The 21,747-nt window shown below is 43.0% G+C and overlaps 1 protein-coding gene across 2 annotated transcripts in view; it reads left to right on the top strand.

The window, feature by feature from the left end:
* The window catches only part of LOC147027096 (uncharacterized), a 547,644-nt gene extending 526,280 nt beyond the window's left edge, over positions 1-21,364 (top strand). For both annotated transcript variants that reach the window (XM_085883264.1, XM_085883263.1), the window contains 4 exons: positions 5,729-5,841; positions 8,033-8,101; positions 9,592-9,828; positions 21,018-21,364. In XM_085883264.1, the coding sequence (XP_085739390.1) occupies positions 5,729-5,841; positions 8,033-8,101; positions 9,592-9,828; positions 21,018-21,164 (566 nt within the window). In that variant the 3' untranslated portion in view covers positions 21,165-21,364. The remainder of the gene's footprint in view (positions 1-5,728; positions 5,842-8,032; positions 8,102-9,591; positions 9,829-21,017) is intronic.
* Positions 21,365-21,747: the final 383 nt, after the last annotated feature.

Here is a 21,747-nt window from a genome sequence, read left to right as displayed (position 1 = left end):
CATCTAGCAACATTTCAAATCTATTCTTCAATGCCAGCACAAAATTGCTCTTCGTTTCATCATCTCTGGGCTTTTCGTCCTCGTCTGACACACCAAAGACAAATCCTCATTTGTAATAGCAGTCAATCAGATTCTCAGTATAGCCTTCCAGAAATCTCCATATGATCTTCCACCTTTTCCTCTAAAGGAACTGGGTATATAATAAGACACAAACCATTGTCCTTCCAAAAATACAACAGCCGAGCTCCATTATTGTCCTCCATACCAATGCCATACTTTTCAAGTGTTCTTCCGCAAATGTTTACATCTCCAGTCTTTGCATTAAAGTTCTAACAAATATGGACCTAAATACTTATTGTCTCCAACATTCCAGTCCTCATTACCATCAACCTGCTTCATTTGTTGCCTTGTCCATCTCATCTCACTGATACCACAGATAGGAATGCTATACCTCTTTCACTCTTCCACCAGTAATTTTGCCTTTCCATCTTGTGCAAGTGTCCTGACGTTCCAATGTCCAATCTTTATTCTATCCTGAAGTCCAAATAATCTTGAGTATATAGATGTGGCAGTCAGCTTAAATATTCTTTCAAAGACAATTTTTTTGATGGTGCAACATCCTGCCTATAAAACATCAATATGGCAATTTGTATGTGTTCTCACAATAATCAAACCTCAACTAGACAGCTTAGAATTGAGCCTTCCACCATGGTATATCATCAGTCCTCTTACGTATTTAGTGAATAACCTTATAATTAGGTCATTTCTCCAAAATAAGCTCATCGAGTGGGTCCTGGTGTACGGCCGGCCGTCCATACGTATGTACGTCCGTATCCATTTGACGAAAACATCTCACAAACTACCTGACCGATTATGGACCAAATTTGGTACGATGCATCAGGCATCAGGACAGGAAGGTCTTGTGGGGTTGAGCTCCCCATCCGGACGCATCCACAATAGGGGGGGTAAAAAGTGTGTGTGTGTGTGTGTGTGTGTGTGTGTGTGTGTGTGTGTGTGTGTGTGTGTGTGTGTGTGTGTGTGTGTGTGGGTGTGTGTGTGTGTGTGTGTGTGTGTGTGTGTGTGTGTGTGTGTGTGTGTGTGTGTGTGGGGGGGGGGGGGTTCACCTCCAATTCAGGGTAATTTATAAACCTTCTCAGAAACCGATGGCCAGGTGCAGACTAAACTCTTCTTGAAACATAAGGACCATGCCGTGAACTTAAGTTGTGCTCCCCGTAACCATAGCACTTCATGAACTGGGGGAAGGCATGGCCCCTTCCCGCTAATCCCTCATTTTTACCCTGCCTGTTGGGGAAATAACCCTGTCCCCCCGCGCACCCCCCGAACTATTTTAATTCTTGGCTTGCTGAAAGAACATATACCTTTCAAAAATATTACAAAACACTTGATAAAGTGCCCATATTTGTGTTGTGTTTCAATGTCCATTCCTTTTACATAAGGCAACAAAAAAAATAGGCAGAAATTATAAAATATAAACATCACTATCAAGTCTAAACTTACAAAAATGTAAGATGAAAACTAAAGGAGAGAAGAGAAGAATGCTAAATATCGACATTTCTTTTCAACTCAAATTGGTTATTCCTTTTAGTGCTGAAAGTATCGTTTTTGGATGTGAATGCAAATATGGAGGGAGAGAGGAAGGGAGATGAAAATGAAGTGAATTTTCACTTTGTAAATCATTGCCAGTCGGCCTGGCATCTCGGCTTGCCATTTAGTTGTGATGTCATAGGGTGATTCTCATATTGAAAACGTGTAATCGCTTTCGAACTTAAAGTATGCGTCTGTGTTCTATGCTGAAAGTGCTACACTAAAATATATCACCACATTATTATACTTATCTTGCAAGTGCAAGGTTTCTTTGCACATGACGTGGTGGCATTCCTTTTAGTGTGAGCATGTGCAATAATTTTTATGATCAATGACAACAGTATTGTAGGAACATGAAACGAAGCATTTTACATTTTCCTCCACACCATCAGGATAGGCTATACTCCACCAATGTACATGATGAATTATGCACTTAACAATGTTTAAGTACCATTCAGGTCAGGTATGGGAGCATGTGCCAGAACAGCACGTCGCTGCGTCCACTTTCCGCCGGTACTCCAAGGGCCTCCGTCTGGCCATCCCCCAGGCAGATGCCAGGCCCATCCCTATCTCCTTGAGATGATGGTCAACCTGTTGCAACCATGAGGCACGTGGTCGACCCACTGGCCTCCTCCACTCATGAGACTCCCTCGCTGAGAGAATCTGGTGAGCAGGATCAGAGTCAGGAAAACGAGCCACATGTCCATACAGCCGCAACTGACGCTCACGGACTATGCAGGTAACAAATCTCATCCGAGTCTCTCTCAGCAACCGCTTGTTGGACACAAAATCCGACCAGCGATAGCCAAGCATTCTCCGAAGAGACCTGGTACCAAAGGAATTAAGTCTCCGTCTCAGATCCTTGGTCAGAGTCCAAGTCTCGCACCCATAGAGCAAGACTGGAAGTACCAAGGACCTGAAGACTCGGACTTTCGTCCTCCCGCACAGGTACCGGCAGCGCCACACCCCATGATCCAGTGAATCCATGACTCCCCAGGCCCGACCCAGACGTCTATTGACCTCTGACTCGCAGCCAGCAGAGACATGAATATCACTGCCAAGGTAAGTGAATCTCTCCACGACCTCAACATCCTCACCACAAACAGACACAGACAGGACAGCAGCATCCAAGATGTCACCGAAAGCCTGGATCTTAGTTTTGACCCAAGAAACCCGTAATCCCAACGGCTCCGACTCCTCATTCAGCACCTCGAGGGCCCCCAAGAGGATGTCTAAAGTCTCCGCAAAGATGACTGCATCATCTGCAAAGTCAAGGTCCGAGATCTTGACATTCCCAAATGACGCACCGCAACTTGATCTCTCCGACATCCTCCCTAGAATCCAGTCCATACAAGTGCTGAAAGGTGTGGGGGCCAGTACACACCCCTGACGAACTCCAGTAACAACTGGAAATAAGTCAGACATGGTACCACCACACTTCACAGCACTCTCAGTACCAGAGTAGAGTTCAGACATCAGATCGATCAGTTTTGGTGGCACCCCACGAAGAGCAAGAATCCTCCAGAGGACATCCCAATTCACTGAATCGAACGCTTTACAGAGATCAACAGAGGCTGCAAGCAGCCCCTGCCGAAACTCTCGTCTGCGTTCGGTGAGGACACGAAGTGCAAGGATACGGTCAATCGTTGACCTCTTTGGTGTAAAGCCTGACTGCTCTGGACGCTGGTGCTCAAGCAGATGGTGGCGAACCCTATCGAGAATTATCCGAGCAAAGACCTTGCCCGGCACTGAGAGCAGCGTCACCCCTCGGTAGTTGTTGCAGTCTTGGCGATCACCCTTCCCTTTCCAGAGAGGGACAATGAGGCCCCTCTTCCAGTGAGTTGGGATGATGCCTGTGTTCCAGGCAGAGCACAAAACTGCATGCAACGACACGAGTGCAGCATTTCCACCAGCCTTGAGAAGTTCGGCATGGATGCCACAGATCCCTGGAGCTTTGCCCCATTTCAACTGGTTCACCGCAGCCCGTGTTTCCACAAGTGTAGGTGGACCACAGTTGATTTGAGGGTCAGCAACAGGGATTGTAACACTCTTGACGTCCAACTCGACAGTTGGGGGATCAGCCTGGTACAACCGCTCAAAGTAACCGGCCCAGCGGGCCGTCACTTCAGACTCCTCTGTCAAGAGCCTACCACTCTCTGCTCAAACTGTAGTGCTCCGAGGGATGGGCTTGGATGAACGTAATGCGCGAATTCCCCTGTAAGCAGGACGAGAATCACCTTATGTAATCACCTGTAAGTGGGATGCTCTACCCCCTCACAGATTCCTCGCACATAGGCCTCCTTGTCCACCCTCAGTGCACGTACAGTTTTACGCCTCAGCTCCCTGAACAGCTCAGCTCTGCCATTCAGCCTGGCCCTGCGACTCTGGTCAATGGTATCCAGTGTCCCTTGAGAGACAAAATTCTTCTTTGCCCTGCGGTGAGCTCCAAGGCATCCACCGGCAACATCAAAGACGGTGGTCTTGAAGGCGTTCCACAACTCTTCAGGACCCCCCAAAGCACCCAGACCCCCCAAGTGTCCACTCAGCCTGTTCGCAAACTCCTCAGCTACTCTCTCATCCCTGAGCTTGGCAACATCCAGCCTCGGCTGGGATGGTACCATTCTCCAGGATTTAAGGTGCAGCTTTAGAGTTGCTACAACAAGCCTGTGGTCAGTATTGAGGCACTGAGCACTCCGGTAGACCCTGCAGTTCTGGATCATCCTCCAACGACCGTCAATGAGGACATGGTCAATCTCCTTTGCCACACCGCCAGCGTTGGAATACCAAGTCCAGCGATGAGCTTGTGGGCACTGAAACCATGAACCAGCCACCGTAAGTCCATGACTTCTTGCAAAGTCAAGGAACTTAGTGCTATTCTGGTTCATAGTTACTGACCCATGGGGACCAACACACACCTCATAACCGTCCCTATCAGTTCCAGTCGATGCATTGAAATCCCCCAAGACTAGAAGTGTATCTCGTCTGGGGCACTGATCAACCACAGACTCGAGTGTGGCATAGAATGCATCCTTCACGGTGAGATCACTCGCCTCAGTCGGAGCATAAACAGAGACCAGGGAAATGACACCTAAGGAGTGACGAATCCTTAATCTCATAATATGCTCGTTGACCGGTGTTACCTCAATTATCCTTGGGGTCAGCTTATTGGACACAGCTACAGCAACTCCTTGGGTATGGTAACCATCAGAGCGACCAGACCAATAGTAGGTGTAACCACCCACCATTATCTCGCCGCAATCCGGTCTCCGAACCTCAGAGAGAGCTGCAATCCCGATGTCCAAACGCTTGAGCTCAGATGATAACAGAGACAGGTGATCATCCTCTCTTAGGGATAGGACATTCCAGGCACCCACCCGAAGGGACCGCCTCAGGTTAACCCAAGGAGACCGCCATCTGGTGGACGACACCTCAGCACCACTCCGACACACTCTCCCGCAATATGACCCAGGGATGTTACCCCGTGCTTTCCCTCCTATCAAAGATTGGGGGTCCCGAAGGCTTTGCCCCAATCCCGTCATCCGGTGAGCTGCCCTGCGAAAGGAAGCTGCACAGGAGGTACTCCCACGGAGTGGGTTTTCAGATTTTTTTGCGTTTTTGCGTTTTGCGGAATGAAGGGTTTTACGGTGGCCGGAGTGCAAATCCTGCCACCAACGTCCTAATAAGAAGTGAACCAACTGCAGGAGGACGTCCGCAGACACAGTTGGGCACTAGATATGGATGGCCGTTGGCTCACACGGAGCTCCTCCGCCCTTTGACAGGTTTTGTTTTTAATCCTGCTGGGTGTCCATATCCAAACACCCTCCTCACCAGAAAACCTGGTGGGGGAGACGGTTTAGTCACCGACAACCCGACCATGGAACAGGTTAGTACAGGTTTACATGGTACCTGTAGCAGGTCACAGATCGAACCTGACCTGACAGCAAGTACCATTCTCATTTGCTAATACCTCCTGTGAATCCACTTTGCAAAGCACCTACCTGAAAATGAAGAGCCTTTTGGGTGTGTACCCTGCTTCCAACCTGCTGTTATCGCCGTACTCACATAGCCGAGTGCATGATTCCCATATTTAATAATGCTAGCTATTTTTCGCCTCGCCTGGCAGGAGAATATTTCATCGATCCCAATCAAGGGTGTCCTGCAGATTCTCTTCGTGTCCAATGCAACTTCACTGCCGGTGGTGAAACATGCATCTTCCCTGATTCTGCATCAACAGGGGTAAGTCCAGGAAGGGTGTCACTTCATGTTATTCTTATTACAATTCATATTACAGTTCATTCCCACTGACCTTTGTACTCGTTGGCTACAATCCCACCAAAGTAGATGAATTGGATTAACGTTTATTGCTTGCTGAGAGTGCCCCAGCTGAAGGCCCGGTCACACCTTGACGTTTTAGCCAGCGATGGCAACATATTAAAATGTATGTAAAACGCTGGCTGACGTTGAACTTTTGATGTTTTTTTTTTAAGATTCGGACGTATTCATAACGAGTTGGTCGTATGCATAACATATTAGTAATGGACACAGAACGTTTCGTTGTGTTATAGATAACTTATACCAACGAATGCTGAACCTGTTGTTGGCCCACACAACCTATGCCCAACGATAGTCTAACTTCGGCATAGCGCGTTGCACGAATCGCCGACGATGTCGTGACGTAGCCTATTAAAAGGCTGATGCACAATGATTCAAATCATAACTGCCGTAGAAATGGAAGGGTCAAAATCGCGGTCACACCTTGGCGATCTTGCCAGCGTATGCCGACATAACAAAAAGTGTGTCTAAAACGTTGGGGCACGTCGAATACGGTATGGGTAAGTTGGGTATGCGCGAGTAGAACGCTAAATACGCTATCATAAGTCGTAGTAAGTAGAGTATGTCAAGAAATTTTGAACATGTTCAAAATTTTACGACGTACTCGGCGTATGACACACGTTCGCATGCGATGAGGATAAGTTTTACACACGATATGCGGACGCTTACACACGTCCACAAAGGCTACTTATAAGCTACTCATAAGTCGAAACACGTCGCGGTAATGTCTTTTTTACGCGAAACTTATTTCTAACTTATGTTTGACGTGCTTTGAACCAATTCTTTACGTAGCCCCAACACACATCGACGTATGTAGATGTATTCCAATGACGTATTCCGGTCGACAAAAAAATAAATGAACGTGTTTCGAGGTTACAACTGCCATATAAAGACGTGTTCCCAGCGGTTTTGGGAATTGGTATATAAAAATGCTGCTCATAAAAGGGGAACCCAACAGTGTTTTCGAGTCCTTTTTGAGTCGATGTCCATGTCAGCAGTAACAGTGTCAGTATCAGTATTACTATTAGTATTAGTATTAGTAGTAGTTTGTTCATGTTGGCAGTAGTACGTGGGTGTGAGGGGGAGGGTGTGGGTTATGATGGATCCTCCTTGCGTCCGCATGTCCACGGGTAGGTTCATAGGCTGCCACTCAACGATTTAAATGGCTGCATCTCCACTATTGAAAGTAGACGCTTGCGCTCAACAATTGGATTTTTTTTTACACTCAACGACTTTTAAACGGTACGACTCAGCTAGTTTCATTGTTTACAATGAACGATTTAAATTGCTGTCACTCGCCTTTGTTTTTTTTTTTTTGTTTGTTTTTTTTGACGCTGGGGTTTGGAAATTTGAAACATTTCTTCTGAACGTGTTAAAACGCTCAAACTCGACTATTTTAAATAGACGCTGCCGATGGACAATTGGAATCATAGCCAAGCTCGACATCGAAGTGTGAACATCCTCGTCATGCCGAAGAAAAGTTTGAAGAATGCTGCAAATAAGTGTCCTGGCCATGGCCGTGGACGCTGACGCAAGGACGATCCATTATACCGACGTCTTTCAGCCTATGAGTAACTTAAAAGTAACGTCTGTCGATGTGTGGCAACGATCGCATAACGTGCCAACAACACGTTAATCATAGGTTAGAAATAAGTTTCGGGTACGCTAAACATTACCTCAGCGTGTCTCAACTTATGATTAACTTACAAGTAGCATGTGTTGATGTCTGTCAACGATCGCAGACCGTGCATACAACTTGTGGCCAGCGTAGCGGAACGTGTGAGTCATACGCCGGCATACGTTGTGAAATTTCAAGCATGAAAAAATTTGAGGACAACCGAAAAGTACAACGTTTAAAGCCAACATACAACGACGTATGGCAGTGTTTTTCAGCGTGCTCTCAATGTTATCAAAACTTACCCATAACATATTCAACGTGTGCCAGCGTTTTAGAAAAAAAATTCAAAAATCGGCATACGTTGGCTAAAACGTCAAGGTGTGACCGGGCCTTAAGGAAGCCTTGACTCAAAAAGAATAGACAAAATATAAACAGGTAAACCACATCTAAGTTTTGCTTCCCTCGTGATCCTTATAGACACGCATGTCCTCCTGGTTCAAAGAGAAGACTGGTTCATGGTTCAGTCAATTCAGGCGAAAGAAACAGGTATGAATGCCGCATCACTCCTTAAATTTAATATCACAAGTCAAATCTGAAGAATGAGCAATAGTTTAGTTGGCTAAACATTGGTGCTAGTAGATCAATTTGAGAGAAAATCTCTAAATATTGTGTTTAGTGTGAATGTGTACTAATAGTTTTGAAATGTTTTCAAAAAACAGGCTTTTTTTTCCTGAAATCGAGGCTCATAGAAGAGCCAGACCACAGAGGTTGAAAAAGGAAAATCACCAACAGCAGTCATGGCAATGAATGAACAGGAAAAAGGGAATGATTTGAAGAAAATGAGAATGCGGCCTGACCAAGGACACATGAATCCTGTCCAACAACACACATGGAGGCGCTCATCGGGATGTAGAAATGCATTACATTTACAAATTAACAATTTCTGATAAACAAGATTGTGGAATTTGTATCCTCAGCTTAGGAAGATGGCCCCTTAGAGCAGAGAATATGGTGTCTGACTGGGAAGAAATTCAGAATAAAGGAAGGCTTAGAAATAGATAAAGGATTACTCGGAAGAAAATAATAAAAACATTTTTTAGCACAAACTGGATATTAACTTTGCAAATTTAGTTCATACAAACTCATGAAAGTCCACACTCGAAATGAGCATTGTTTGTTTCAAACATTACAGACTGCATTCAGTGAACAACATTCGTGTTAAATTATTGTTGACGGTGATCGTCGCTCGCTCAAAACGCTTGCTTCCCTGGATGTGAAAGTGCTAAATCTTGGAGAGCTCATCTCATTCATACACAACACATTTTACAGTTTATGTCTATTTTATCATCGCCAGCATTGCAAAATCAGTTCTCTTCGAAAGAGTAATAACGAAGCTTGAAGATGCTCCAAATATTTAATGGAATCAAAGAAAACGACATATTGAGGAACTGGGGAGGGGGCAGCAAGGCTAGTCGGAACATTTTTCCCTTTTCAAAAAGTTTCAAAGCCAAAAAAGAAGTTTTTTTAATTGGCATAAGGAATCTCATCCAATGCTGGGAAAGACGTGCCAATAGCTAGAAACTACACATGTGCTGAGCTTTGCTGGCACATGACTGCTCTTTCATGGTTGACAAAAAGTTTTGATACAAACTTTGATTAACTGAATGTGAACTTTTTATTTCCTGAACATTTGTGACCATCAATCAATGCTAACTTAGACAAGGCCAAATGTGAATTTTGGTTATAAATCTGACTATTTCATTTTCACACCGTGTGTGTGTGTTGGTTGTTATCTCCATATGTGGGTTTCAAAAGGTGGAACGGAGCCCTCCCAGGTATCAAAGTAGCCACTTTGATGTGTGTGCGTATAGATATGGAGCGTGTGTGTGTGTGTGTGTGTGTGTGTGTGTGTGTGTGTGTGTGTGTGTGTGTGTGTGTGTGTGTGTGTGTGTGTCTTTCAAAACAAGATGGAAATGAATGACTGAAGTATGATCTACAAACAGAAGTAATGCTATCCATTATGTTGCACTTGCCAGTTTGAATACATTGACCAGGATGGAGAAACCGTATCATTGGTTCAATTGACCTTTTTGCGGCTCCTAAGCACATCAGCATGGCAGACCTTCACGTACAACTGCCGCAATTCGGTGGCATGGCGAAATGACAGGGATGGTCAGAGCCACGATCTTTCCCTGCGCTTCCTTGGGTCCAACGATGAGGAGCTAACTCGAGCCATGACTCCAGGCATTCGGCCATTGCACGACGGCTGTGCTGTAAGAATTTGTGCCTTCTTTCTTAACAGTAGATTACACAAAAGACGCTCTCATGAAAAATTACGTCAAGATGTCCATGATCGTAACTATATATGTATTTTTACGAAGCAGAGATATGCAGATAGCTAAATATTCTGTGTTTAAACAGACAACAAAGCTGAACAGATGCACAATATGGTTTTTGAGGATTTGCATGGATTATCTGTGGGGAAGGATGAGTTGATAAGCAATTTAAGTTTGAAAGGTATCCTTTTTAATGTCTTTATCTTGCTTGTTCGTTTATCCTTTATTAGTTGCTAAACTGAAGATTTGCAAGAATATTGGTTGGTCTGGTTACTGGTTAGCCTGTCCCCCTGCGCAACGGGAGATGAGGTTTCGTGTGTGTGTGTGTGTGTGTGTGTGTGTGTGTGTGTGTGTGTGTGTGTGTGTGTTTTCCGTCCGTCCATCCATATGACCAGGTCACTTTTTACAATTAGAGCTTTTGTCAACAAACTTTTATTATGAGAATATGGCGAAAATAATTTGAAAAAATAGGTCAAAATGTGATGAAAGTTAAAAGTCACAGCAAATATAAATTGCTCTTATTAACGGGTTCCGGGAATATGGTTGCGAGGGGAAAAGAAAGCCGATTACACCAAGGCCTCTCCTTGTGAACTGTTAATAGTTTCTCGGCAGGTAAAATGTTTAAAAGTGTTCCGGGCTTTTTCGATAAATGCAGAGAACGTTTATTACTCTCGCTGTACTCAAGCATCAAGGACCCCACATCAAACCTCAGAGTACGGGTTTCATTTGTTGAATACAGAAAAAGAAAAAAAAGACTCCATTGCTTGATTTCACCAAATAGGTTAATGATTTCACGATCAAAATATGAATTGATAAATGCCAGAGGCAGGAATGAGGCCATTAACACATAATTAGGGGCAGATGAACTAGAACATTGGAGGGGATTAACTCAAGAATAATTTGGTAGCTAAATTATCACGTGATCAATCCATTGGGGGTGGGAGGGGGATAAGGATTAGCTCCATGGTCCAGACTGATATGATGCCTGCAGTCTAGATGCGGAGCTTTTTGGACTGCGTGCTGTCCACCTTTGCCTCTGAATATCCCTACCTGTATCTCTTCTCTTGCTTGCACTTTCTCATAAATTATATTCCTTGTACAGGTTCATCTCAGATTTTAACCTTTAAAAGTTTCTTTTGATGAGGTGGTAACAAATAACAATGATGAACAGTTAAGAGAAATGAAACTTTTATTCTCTATTCTTCAGACTGAAATTTCTCCAAAATTACGACAGCTATAACACGTTTAGTTTGAGTGCAAAGCAAATGCAGATGGGCTTTGTTTTTGAGATGCTATGTTGTTATTCTTTTTGTCTGAATATCAATCGCTTACAGGTTACATTTTTACTCTGATCTTCTGGAAACTTTACCACCTGGTGGAGGTAGTGACAATCTGGAAGCCGATTGTTTTTCAGATCGATAGGTCAATGGTTAAAGTCACAAATCGTCAATTTTCATCCAATTGACTTTATATCTATCTACAGTATATACTGCATATAAAAGCAAGAAACTTGGGTGAAAGGTGAACCCAAGAAGAGGTGAAGCCCTGGTCGACCAGGAGTATATCTTTTAATTATGTACTGTTTGAAATTCACTTGGACCGTGAGTAAGTCGATTAATTACTTATTATTGGACCTTGACTACGTCTATTAATTACGTGTATTAATTATTGACTCATGGAACATACCTTTGAGATATTAAGACATTTTCGACCCCTTCGACCTTTTAGACTCTGAACCTTTTCGACCTTCACATCCTTTTAGACCCTTTGACTCTTTAGAACAATTGCCCTATTTAGATACTTTCGACCTTTTAGACCCCTTAAGATCCTTTTAAACCTTTTATGACCCTTTAGACCTCGTATACTCCTGAAGACATTTACACAATTTAGAACCCCTGACCCTTCGACATTTTAGACTCCTTATACCCTTTAGACCTGTAACTACTCCTGGAACAGACCCTTTCGACTTTTTAACCCTTTTTACGCCTTCGACACTTGAGACCCTTTAGATCTGTTGACCCCTTTAGATGCACACGACACAAACATCAAGAGAGTATTCTTGCAATATTCAGACTGTACTTTTTTCTGCAAGTAATCTGCAATGTCCACATACTCAGAGGCTGGATACTCTGCTAGGTAGAATAGAAATTGCATATTGGGTCACTAAATTGGTTCACCAATTAAAACCAAGAAGCATATTGTTTTTGAGGTCAAAGGTCAAGATCACATAGAATCATCAATTTCATCACATTGACTAAAAATTGAAGGCTTGCATAATGGGTCACTGAAGTGTATTGTTTGAGGCCAAAAGGTCAAAGTTCAAGGTCAAAAAATCATCACTTTTCATCCTATTATGTTGAAATTTGAACAGGATTTGAAAATTGTGCAACGGACCTAGTTCACTAAAAATCAGAACGATCGATTTAGCCTTTTTGACATGTTTTATATACAGTATATGCTGAATATAGATGTTAATGTCAAGGCTCATATAAGAGCTAACACGCAGAACATATAACAAGGGGAGCAGGAGACAAGAGGGATGGGAGAGAGGAGCACAAAAGCACAAAACAGTGGGGAATAGAGAGAGAGAGAGAGAGAGAGAGAGAGAGAGAGAGAGAGAGAGAGAGAGAGAGAGAGAGAGAGAGAGAGAGAGAGAGAGAGAGAGAGAGATAGAGATAGAGATAGAGATAGAGATAGAGATAGAGATAGAGATAGAGATAGAGATAGAGATAGAGAGAGATAGATATATGAGGCGGGGTACACGGGGTTCACAAGATGGACACTACAAGGACTTTCAGGAAGAAAGCAGGTAATATGAAGTTGGGATTGGGGTGGATTGAGGAGGGAGAAAAAAATCATGGTTTTGGATGGGGGAGGATAAGAGATGATGGTGGACAGCTATTTTGAAGACCTGGAGAGAAGAGTGGGATTGAAGAGAGTATGGGAGTTTGTTCCAGAGGTGGGCAAAAAGAGGAAAGAAAGAGTGAAGGTGAGCAGTGATTCTTGATTTTTTGGTGTTTAACCGGAAGGGGGTTGCTGGCAGACCTTGAGCACCTTGCGGATATATGGGTGGAACAGATAGCAGACAGGACAGGGGGAGTGGGGGGGGGCGAGGCTGGAGAGGAGACGGTAGAAGACAGAAAGACCACCAACCTGCCTGCGGTGAGGGAGTGAGAGACTCAGACTCGGCCTCGTCGTGAAAGATACTAATGATGCCAAATGCCTTGGTTTCTACAGCATGAAGCCGAGAACGGTGAGAGGCAGGAGGACCAGCCCAGAGGAGAGAGCATTACTCCATCAGGCTGCAAATTAAAGCTTTATACATGGTCAAGAGCTCAGGTGTGCAAAGAAAGGACTTTACACAATGGAGGATTTCCAATCGGCAACTGGCTTTGGAGGCCAGGTGGAGATGTTGCTTTCAGAAGAAAGATCATGGCAGATAGTGAGGCCCAAATGTTTGAGTGATCGGACTTCTTCAAGAGGTCGATGGGGGGGGAGGGGGGGATTTTCCAGCCCGTCCTTTCGAAGAGACATCGTAAGAGTGTGAGATTTAGTAAGGATTGAAAGACATGTTCCACGTGTTGGACGAGGTTGTGATTTTATCAAAATCTGCAGAGTGAAGAGGCTACTGCTTGCCGATCTGAGGGATGACAGATGGTACGGCAGAGGATGGAGTCATCAGCAAAGATATGGAGGATTTTCCAGAGTCTTCAAAATCATTGATGAAAATAAGAAAGCGCACTGGGCCCAGAACTTTACCTTGAGGAATCTCAACCTGGACAGGAAGAGGGGATGAGAGAATTCCATTAAGGGCCACATGTTGACTGCGACAGGAGAGGATGTATGTGAGCCAAGAGTGGAGATTGCCTTGGATACCATCGGAAGAGAGTTTGTTTAGCAGGGCAGAATGACAGAACGTATTGAAAGCACATATGTCGAGGGGAGATGGCTCTGATCTCATGTCTGGCACTGAGAACCTCCATCCATTGTTTGGAAAGCAGGAGCAGCAAGTTCAGGGTTGAGTGACCTTTTCTGAATTGAAATTGATGATCAGAAATCAGGCCATTGGAGAAGAGGAAGGATTTATCGTCAGAAGCGATGATGGCTTATTTAACCTTGCCGAAGATTGGGAGAAGGCTGATTGGTCTGTAGTTGCAAGGATCTGTTTTTTGCACCTGTTTTATGCAAGGTTGTAATGTTATCTGATGGCAGATGACCTTGAGCAAATGAGAGGGTGAATGGAACAGAGAGAAGGTGAGCAAGAGCAGCAGAGCAGATTTTTCGGACAAGTGGCCTGATTCCATCTGGGACTGGTTGTAGAATCAGAGTCTAGGTTTGACAGCAAGTTCTCCACCTTGTCAAGAGAAAAGGACACAGATTCCAGGAGCAGATGGGTTTAACTGGGTAAGGTGGGTATGGAAAGCGATGGGTTTGGGACACAAGATTTAGAAGCAAACACACAGTTTAGGCATTCAGCCTTTTCACCTGCAGTGTCAGCTGTGTGGCCATTTGAGGGAAGGAGGGGATGGAGGGGGTACATACACAAGAAACAGACTTAAATCGATGCCACCAGGATTTGGAAGAGGGAGACAGGTTTGCGACTTCAGACTTGAGATTAGAAAGATGTTGTTTCCTGGCCCTCATCAGGTTGAGACACTTGTTCTGAGCTTCGTGGAAGGAACTGAGATTGCCTTCAGATAGATTTGCCTTTCATGAGGCGAAGGCAAGTTGTTTCATGACAACTGCCTCGCCGCAAGCTTCAATGTACCCTTGGCAGTAGGAAGGTTAGGACAACTGAAGACGAGATGGGATAAATCTGTGCATGAGAGATAAAAAGTTTCTTTTAAAATAATTCCCAGGATGAGTTGATGTCGGAGGAAGTTGATATGGGAGACCAGTCTAGAAGTTTGATGGCTGCTTTAAGTCCCAGCCAGTCCGCCTGAGTGAAATGCCAGACTCGAAGGTGCTGATGTGGTTCTCTAGTAACAGCCAGAGAGTTGACAAATTTGACAAGCATGTGGTCACATGAACCGATTCAAGTGGAGGAAGAGCAGCAGATATTTTCAGGGAGATTGGTAAAAATAAGATCAAGAAGAGATGGAGTACCGTTGATTGAGATCCGGGTTGGGAAGTTCACAGAATATGTTAGTCCTAATGAGTTGCTGAGCTCTTTTGCTGAAGTGCCATGACAGGTGAAAGAGGTACCCACACCTAGCCAACTAGCATGATGATGACACTTGAAGTCACCACATATGAGGAAGAGAGAGTTTGGATGAGAGGATAGATGTTGATCCATGTTTTCGGAGAGTGAGATGTGAATGTAGTCATCACTGTTTGGTGGACGGTACAACACACATATAAACATGAGGTGGGAGAGAAGGGGAAGCCGTAGCCAGAGATATTCCTTGGGGTGTGAGGGATCAGCGGCCTGGCCATATTCCCAGAAATGATGCAAACCAGTAGCCATGTGCTTCTACAAACGAAATAATGATGATAATTTGTGGTTCTGTAAAAATTGGAATTTTTAATGCTGCAGAAGAAATTAGTTCAGTACATTTGAGCAATTAGCAATCACCAAGTGTCTGGCTTCCTGGCTACCAAGTTGATTAATATTTTATAGGATGGGAAAAAAATCAGAAATCCTCTCCCATCTTGTTCATCTCTTACGTCTGTATTTCTTCTTTCTTTTTCGAAATCATTTTTTGTCATCTTGGAAAGTACAAATTTGGACCATTATATGCAAAATACAAATTTGGTTTGACACCTGAAACAACATTTAGCCCAATTCAGTCTTATAGCCTTCATTTTTACCTCCACCACCAAAGATGGATGGAGGTTATGTTTTTACCCTGTTTGTTTGTTTGTGAGCAGGTTACCTCAAAACGGTATGGATGGATTCAGATGAAACTTGGTGGACATGTTTGGTGTTGATTCAATTTTGGTGAAGATCCAGATCCAGCTACTGGAATTTTTAAAGAGATTCTTCACCATTGAGAGTTGGGGCCAAAAACGATATATAGCACGATATCTCAAAAAGCTGGGATGGATTTGGATGAAACGGCAGATAGTTTGGGTGTGTGACACGGACAAATTGATTCGATTTCGGTGAAGATCTGAATCCTAGATTTTTTTTTAAGTGATTCTTTGCCATTGGAAGATGGGACTAAAAAGGATATATAGCATGATATTTCAAAAAGTTGTTGAAAAAAACGACAAAACTTGGTGGATGAGTTAGTTGGGTAGGTGACGAGAACAAGCCGATTACATTTTGGTGTGTGACAAGGACAAATAGTCCAGATGCATATCTGGCCAATCAAAGGGATACAAAACATAAACTGTTCAGCCTGGCGGGGTAATGCGCTCGACTGATTTCCATTCTAGTTGATTTTAGAAACACCAGCTCAATATATTTTACTGCTATTTACTGTGTGCTGGATCTCCTGTATCTCTCGCACTTCTAGAACAGTGGTGGAAGGTAAAACTGTGGGTGTATTTACATTTTACAAGAGTCGGGGAGGTGAATGACCTGATGTTTTCCCATTTGCAAAAACATTTGTTGTCTCTTAATCTTTCTCCAACAGCTCTCATCAGAAATAATTGGATCACACACAACATCTTATTATTCTTTTATCATATGAAGCACATAGCTGCAGATGGCTTCATTTTCTGGGGGCAGAGCTGTGCTGCCAACACAGTGCCCCCTGTAGGTTCGAGCAGGAATTTGGCCAGGATGCCAACGATAGCTCACCTACCCTTCATGAAGGAGACCTTGGGATCATCAACTTACACCAATGTTGGCATATGGGGCACCCAGTTTAACGAGTATCCGAGGGTACGGAATACACGTTGATGAATCGCCCTGCCCTTTGAAACATCAGGATGACAGTTTATAGCTGGGTCAGTATATGAACCCAAGCTAGACAACTCAGAAGAAAGTGTGTGTATCTCTTCTCGAGGCTACCCAGCTCTAATAGTTTACAAATATTTATCCACTAACCAATTGCTTGATGAACCACCTACCTTAACTCAAAGGTTTCCTCATGCCTTTACTTTTCATCCACATTTTTACTCCATATATAATCACCTTACCATTTCTGTATTATCCAGTTCTCCCCTCCCTTTCCCATGTGTTTCAAGCCGGTGATCTTCACTATTGCTATTTTCCGCTCTCGCAAACCTAAACAGTGACCAGACTGGTTTCCATGATTAGAAATAACGAGACCAAATGCCTAAATATGAACCCACCACTTCTCATGTCTTCATTTCAAAAATAAATGAGATGGTGAAGAGGAAATGTCAAAAAGTATTGATGTCAATGGCTAAATCAGTGCCATAATGCCTAAATTAATCCTTCATAGACAAATCCCTTTTTGAATCAGACCAAATCAGACGCATATTTCTGACATCAAAAATGTTACCCACAAACATGACAAAAATGAAACCGACGTGTACCGGCACCCATGTTTCTATATGAATTATGTATTTTTTTTCCTGCAGTGTGGCTTTGAGGCATGTGTCGGCTTTCTTTGTCAAGGTCAACAATTATACCAGACATTATGCATCGTCTGATAAAATCCTTGGGCGTTTATAGCTGGGATGAAGTGAGGAACTTCCTCCTCTTGTTATGTATTGTGAATTGGAATGCTATTCTCAATATATTACAATGATCTCAAAATCTTGGGTTATTTAAAGACTCATCATTACCTAATGCACAATACACAATGTGCGACAAATCTTTCAAAATAAATTCTTCCAACCACACATGTGACAAGCCAATCACCAGCGCTGTGCGGATAAATTAAGCTTGCCCATATATTTCAGTGAATGTTTGTGTCTCGGTCGAATGATTGATTGAATTTGCAGCAAAAGCTTCTTCGAGTTGATATATAACATTTGTATGTCACTTTATCATGACAGTGGAGGCAATTGCTCAATAATGTGGAAACCCAATATATGTAATCTCAAATGTCAAGAGAGAAACCGACTGCTTGTTTGTTTGTGGTTTGTCAATTGTAGCATTTTTTTTTTGGGGGGGGGGGGGTTGGCTCTTTAAATTGAAATCAAATCTTTCATTGCAGGCTCACCACATTCGTCTTCTTGGGGCCAATGTGGGATGATTATAGATGAGAACATGTCCTATTGCATGGCAGTTGACCCTGTATTCGCAACTTACGAAGGATATCATATACTTTTCTCAAGCTAACAGCTTAAAAGCTTACTCGAGCAAATGGCAATGTCTCAAATTTCAAATCAGAATTTTTTTAAATTGTGTTAACTTTCCTCCTCTTTCACATAATAGGCACATTTTAATGAACTCAACCCACATTTAGAAATCCAAACGTGTCTTTTACGGCACACTTTGAACTTGTAGCATACTGTGGTCTTAACTTCATTAGTTTGGTGCATATATCATTGCATGACCCCACTAATCACGTTGAAACAAGTTGTTAAAACTTATAAACCATAACATGATAATAACAACTTAAATCCAGACTCAGTGGTGTAATGGTTAAAGCATCCACTCTGAGGCTGGGATGGTGGTGGTTCAAACCCCAGCCGAGTCATTACAAAGGCTTTAAAATGGTAAGTGCTGCTTCCTTGTTTGAAGCTCAGTATTTAAAAAGGATAGAATAAAGACAAACAATGCTAGGTTGACAGCACTCGCGTAGGCTTTGATGGACCTACTGGCCTCCTCCTGCAATGAAATTCCTTGTCAGGGAATGTTTTCCTCTCCACTCTTCATACCCCCCCTCCCACCCCCTTCCACATACCCCTCCCATAAATTGGGTAAATATTACATTGGGTTAATTGTATCATAGATGATTAATAGACTGATGTGATTAATTAATAGGGTTTGGATAAAGCACAGACATACTGGACCAAATGGCCTCCTCTTGTGCCCAATCTCAATGGATTTCCTTGCATCATTATGACTATGGACCACCACCGAAACACGACACAAAATCAATCCTTCCTTTAAACTGCATTGGATTATTATCCAGACGAGCAGATACCCATCTACGACAGGTATAGGGGACAGAACGGATCACAATTGGTTCACGAAAAAATATTTTCACGAAAAAAATAAGTGACCACTATATTCGTTATTGTTGTGTGTCTGTCTGTCTGTCTGTCTGTCTGTCTGTCTGTCTGTCTGTCTGTCCCGAGCATAGCTCTGTGGGTCTTGATCCGATCCTGATAAAATTTTGGTGGGAGATTTATTTCATGATCTAGTTGTGTTTTCCTGAGAATGGGCATGGTGCGCCCATTATGGGCGGAGCCACGCCCAAAAAACGTGTTTTTTGGGGGTAGTCAATTTCAATTTGCATCTTCTCCTAGGGATTTGTCGAATTTGACAGGGGTTTCGGTATTTGGTTAGCCCAATGGCACCTGCATAGCCCCACAGAGTTCGATTTTTCATTTTCGTCCCAAGGTCAAGGTCACAAGGTCACGAACTTAGAAAATAGCGAATTTTGACGTAAAAAATTATCTTCTCCTAGGGATTTGTCGAATTTGACAGGGGTTTCGGTATTTGGTTAGCCCAATGGCACCTGCATAGCCCCACAGAGTTCGATTTTTCATTTTCGTCCCAAGGTCAAGGTCACAAGGTCACGAACTTAGAAAATAGCGAATTTTGACGTAAAAAATTATCTTCTCCGAAGGGTTTGTCGAATCTGGCTGGGGTTTCGGTATTTGGTTAGCCCAATGGCACCTGCATAGCCCCACAGAGTTCGATTTTTCATTTTCGTCCCAAGGTCAAGGTCACAAGGTCAGGAACTTAGAAAATAGCGAATTTTGACGTAAAAAATTATCTTCTCCAAGGGGTTTGTCGAATCTGGCTGGGGTTTCGGTATTTGGTTAGCCCAACGGCACCTGCGTAGCCCCACGGAGCTCGATTTTTCATTTTCGTCCCAAGGTCACGAACTTAGAAAATTGCGAATTTTGACATAAAAATCATACGACCGCCCAAACTTTGAGACCTTAGATGACAATATTTTTTATGCATAATCTTGAGGTCATTCCCCACCTAAAGTCTTGAAACCATTTTTCTCTATCTCGAACACCTTGCACGTGGCGCCCCCTTCAACTTTGTTTTTACGCTGATTTCATCAAAGTATGGATAATCCGAGGAGTGCGAAATGCCATATAGCCTATATGATGTTATATTGTTCCTGGAATGTTCCAGAGGAAGTTTTGCACCAAAGGTCATAATCCTTGACCTTTGACCTTTGACCTTTAAAGTTCACAAAGGTCAAATTTGAAAAGTGGGAATCGAACCGGGATTTCGACCTTCTTCGACGACCTAACTCCAATAAGTTATATCACGTATCCTGTTTCCTTATTTTAATGTCCACAACATTGTTTTGTGACCTTTAAAGGATATGCAAAGGTCAAATTTTGAAAGTTGTTGAAGGAAACCGGGTTTTCGACATTTTGCAGCTAATAACCTGTCACTCGTACCACATCATGTTGGTCATTTTTATAACTTGGTCAAAAATTATCACATTGTCTCATCCTTTACTTCTGAAACAATCTACATCGTCAAATACCGCTCGTGAACCATCGTCGTCTTCAGACTTGTACTTGGTTACGGTTGTTTCTTTAGATGTTTTTGCCGCATTCAACAGCTCAGTTCATATTGGTGGCATGTCTGGGTGACATGGTAGCATTTGAGACTGGTCGCTTTAGATTGTTGGCCTTGACACATCGTGCCAGATGAGTAACACTCACGATTTGACATACTCATCGTTTCTATATTACCTCCATCAACAGGTTAACAACATGGCAGGATAAAAGTCATAATTGCTGAGTTGAACAAACGTCCACAACTCATGGACTTAGTTAAGTAAAGCACGTCGTCTGGGACCTGGCCGTCTGTTTGCCGCTGAACGCTGCCGATTGTGACGTCATCAATTCCTCTTTGAAAATTCTATCTCTATTCGATTTTTTGAATCCGCTATCACCTGCATAAATACATAGAACACATAGTGTGAAGGTTTCGGAAGTATGAACAGAATATGTTCGGAGAAAAGTGTGTTAGAAGTTCCAGGCTTTCTCCCATTATATTATGATTACGAGTTCAATAATGGCAATAATCCCGATTATTTTTGCCTTCCTTTGTACAGGTTGGAAAAGGATATAGTCAAACACTGCTCGAGGTGAAAACGACGAAGGTGGCTTCGCTTCCTCTGGTTGACGTGTTAGTCAGTGACTTTGGCAAATCAGGCCAGAAGTTTGGCTATCAGCTTGGGCCTGTCTGCTTCAGGGCCTAGTCACTAAACTGCTCCAAGAATTGCTCTTTCTCAATCTCTTCTTCCCTTCCTATGAGTGGTGACTCCACTAATGGGTGTGAATGATATGTAAGGGTTATAAAATTAATTTGCCTTTTTGCTGACTTTCTTCTTTCTTTCATCTTTATTTCTATAATTCTACTTTTCTCTTCCTGTTTTTACATCTTTGCATCTTTCTTTACCAGTGAAAGTTATTTTTTTTTTTTGGGGGGGGGGGGCGGGGTGTTTTGCTATACATGATGTTACCATTTACTCAGGTATTAAATTGGACTCTTTGGATTGCGTTAGATTTATATAAATTTTCTTATCTTGCTGATGATGACATTTAAGTCCAAAGCAGGTGCTGTCTGGTGTCAATGTAAACGTTTACAAATCTACGTGACCATTGCATGCTGCCACTTTTTGGTGGTGAATTATGGTGCTGCCTTCTGGAAACTTCTTCTACCTCTATTTCTTTAACCTCCTTCCTTCCTCTTTAGCATCCTCCCTGCTAATTGTCTCTTATTTTGTCTTTTGGAGAGCGAAAATAGATTGTTTACTCCACAGAGGAATAGATTGAGATGTC

Source organism: Eptatretus burgeri, chromosome 5 (genome assembly GCF_056783735.1).
Source record: "Eptatretus burgeri isolate ZD-2024b chromosome 5, Ebu_testis_v1, whole genome shotgun sequence".
NCBI lineage: Eukaryota > Metazoa > Chordata > Myxini > Myxiniformes > Myxinidae > Eptatretus > Eptatretus burgeri.
The sequence above is the reverse complement of the archived record's forward strand: the minus strand, read 5'-3'. Positions and strand labels throughout refer to the sequence as shown.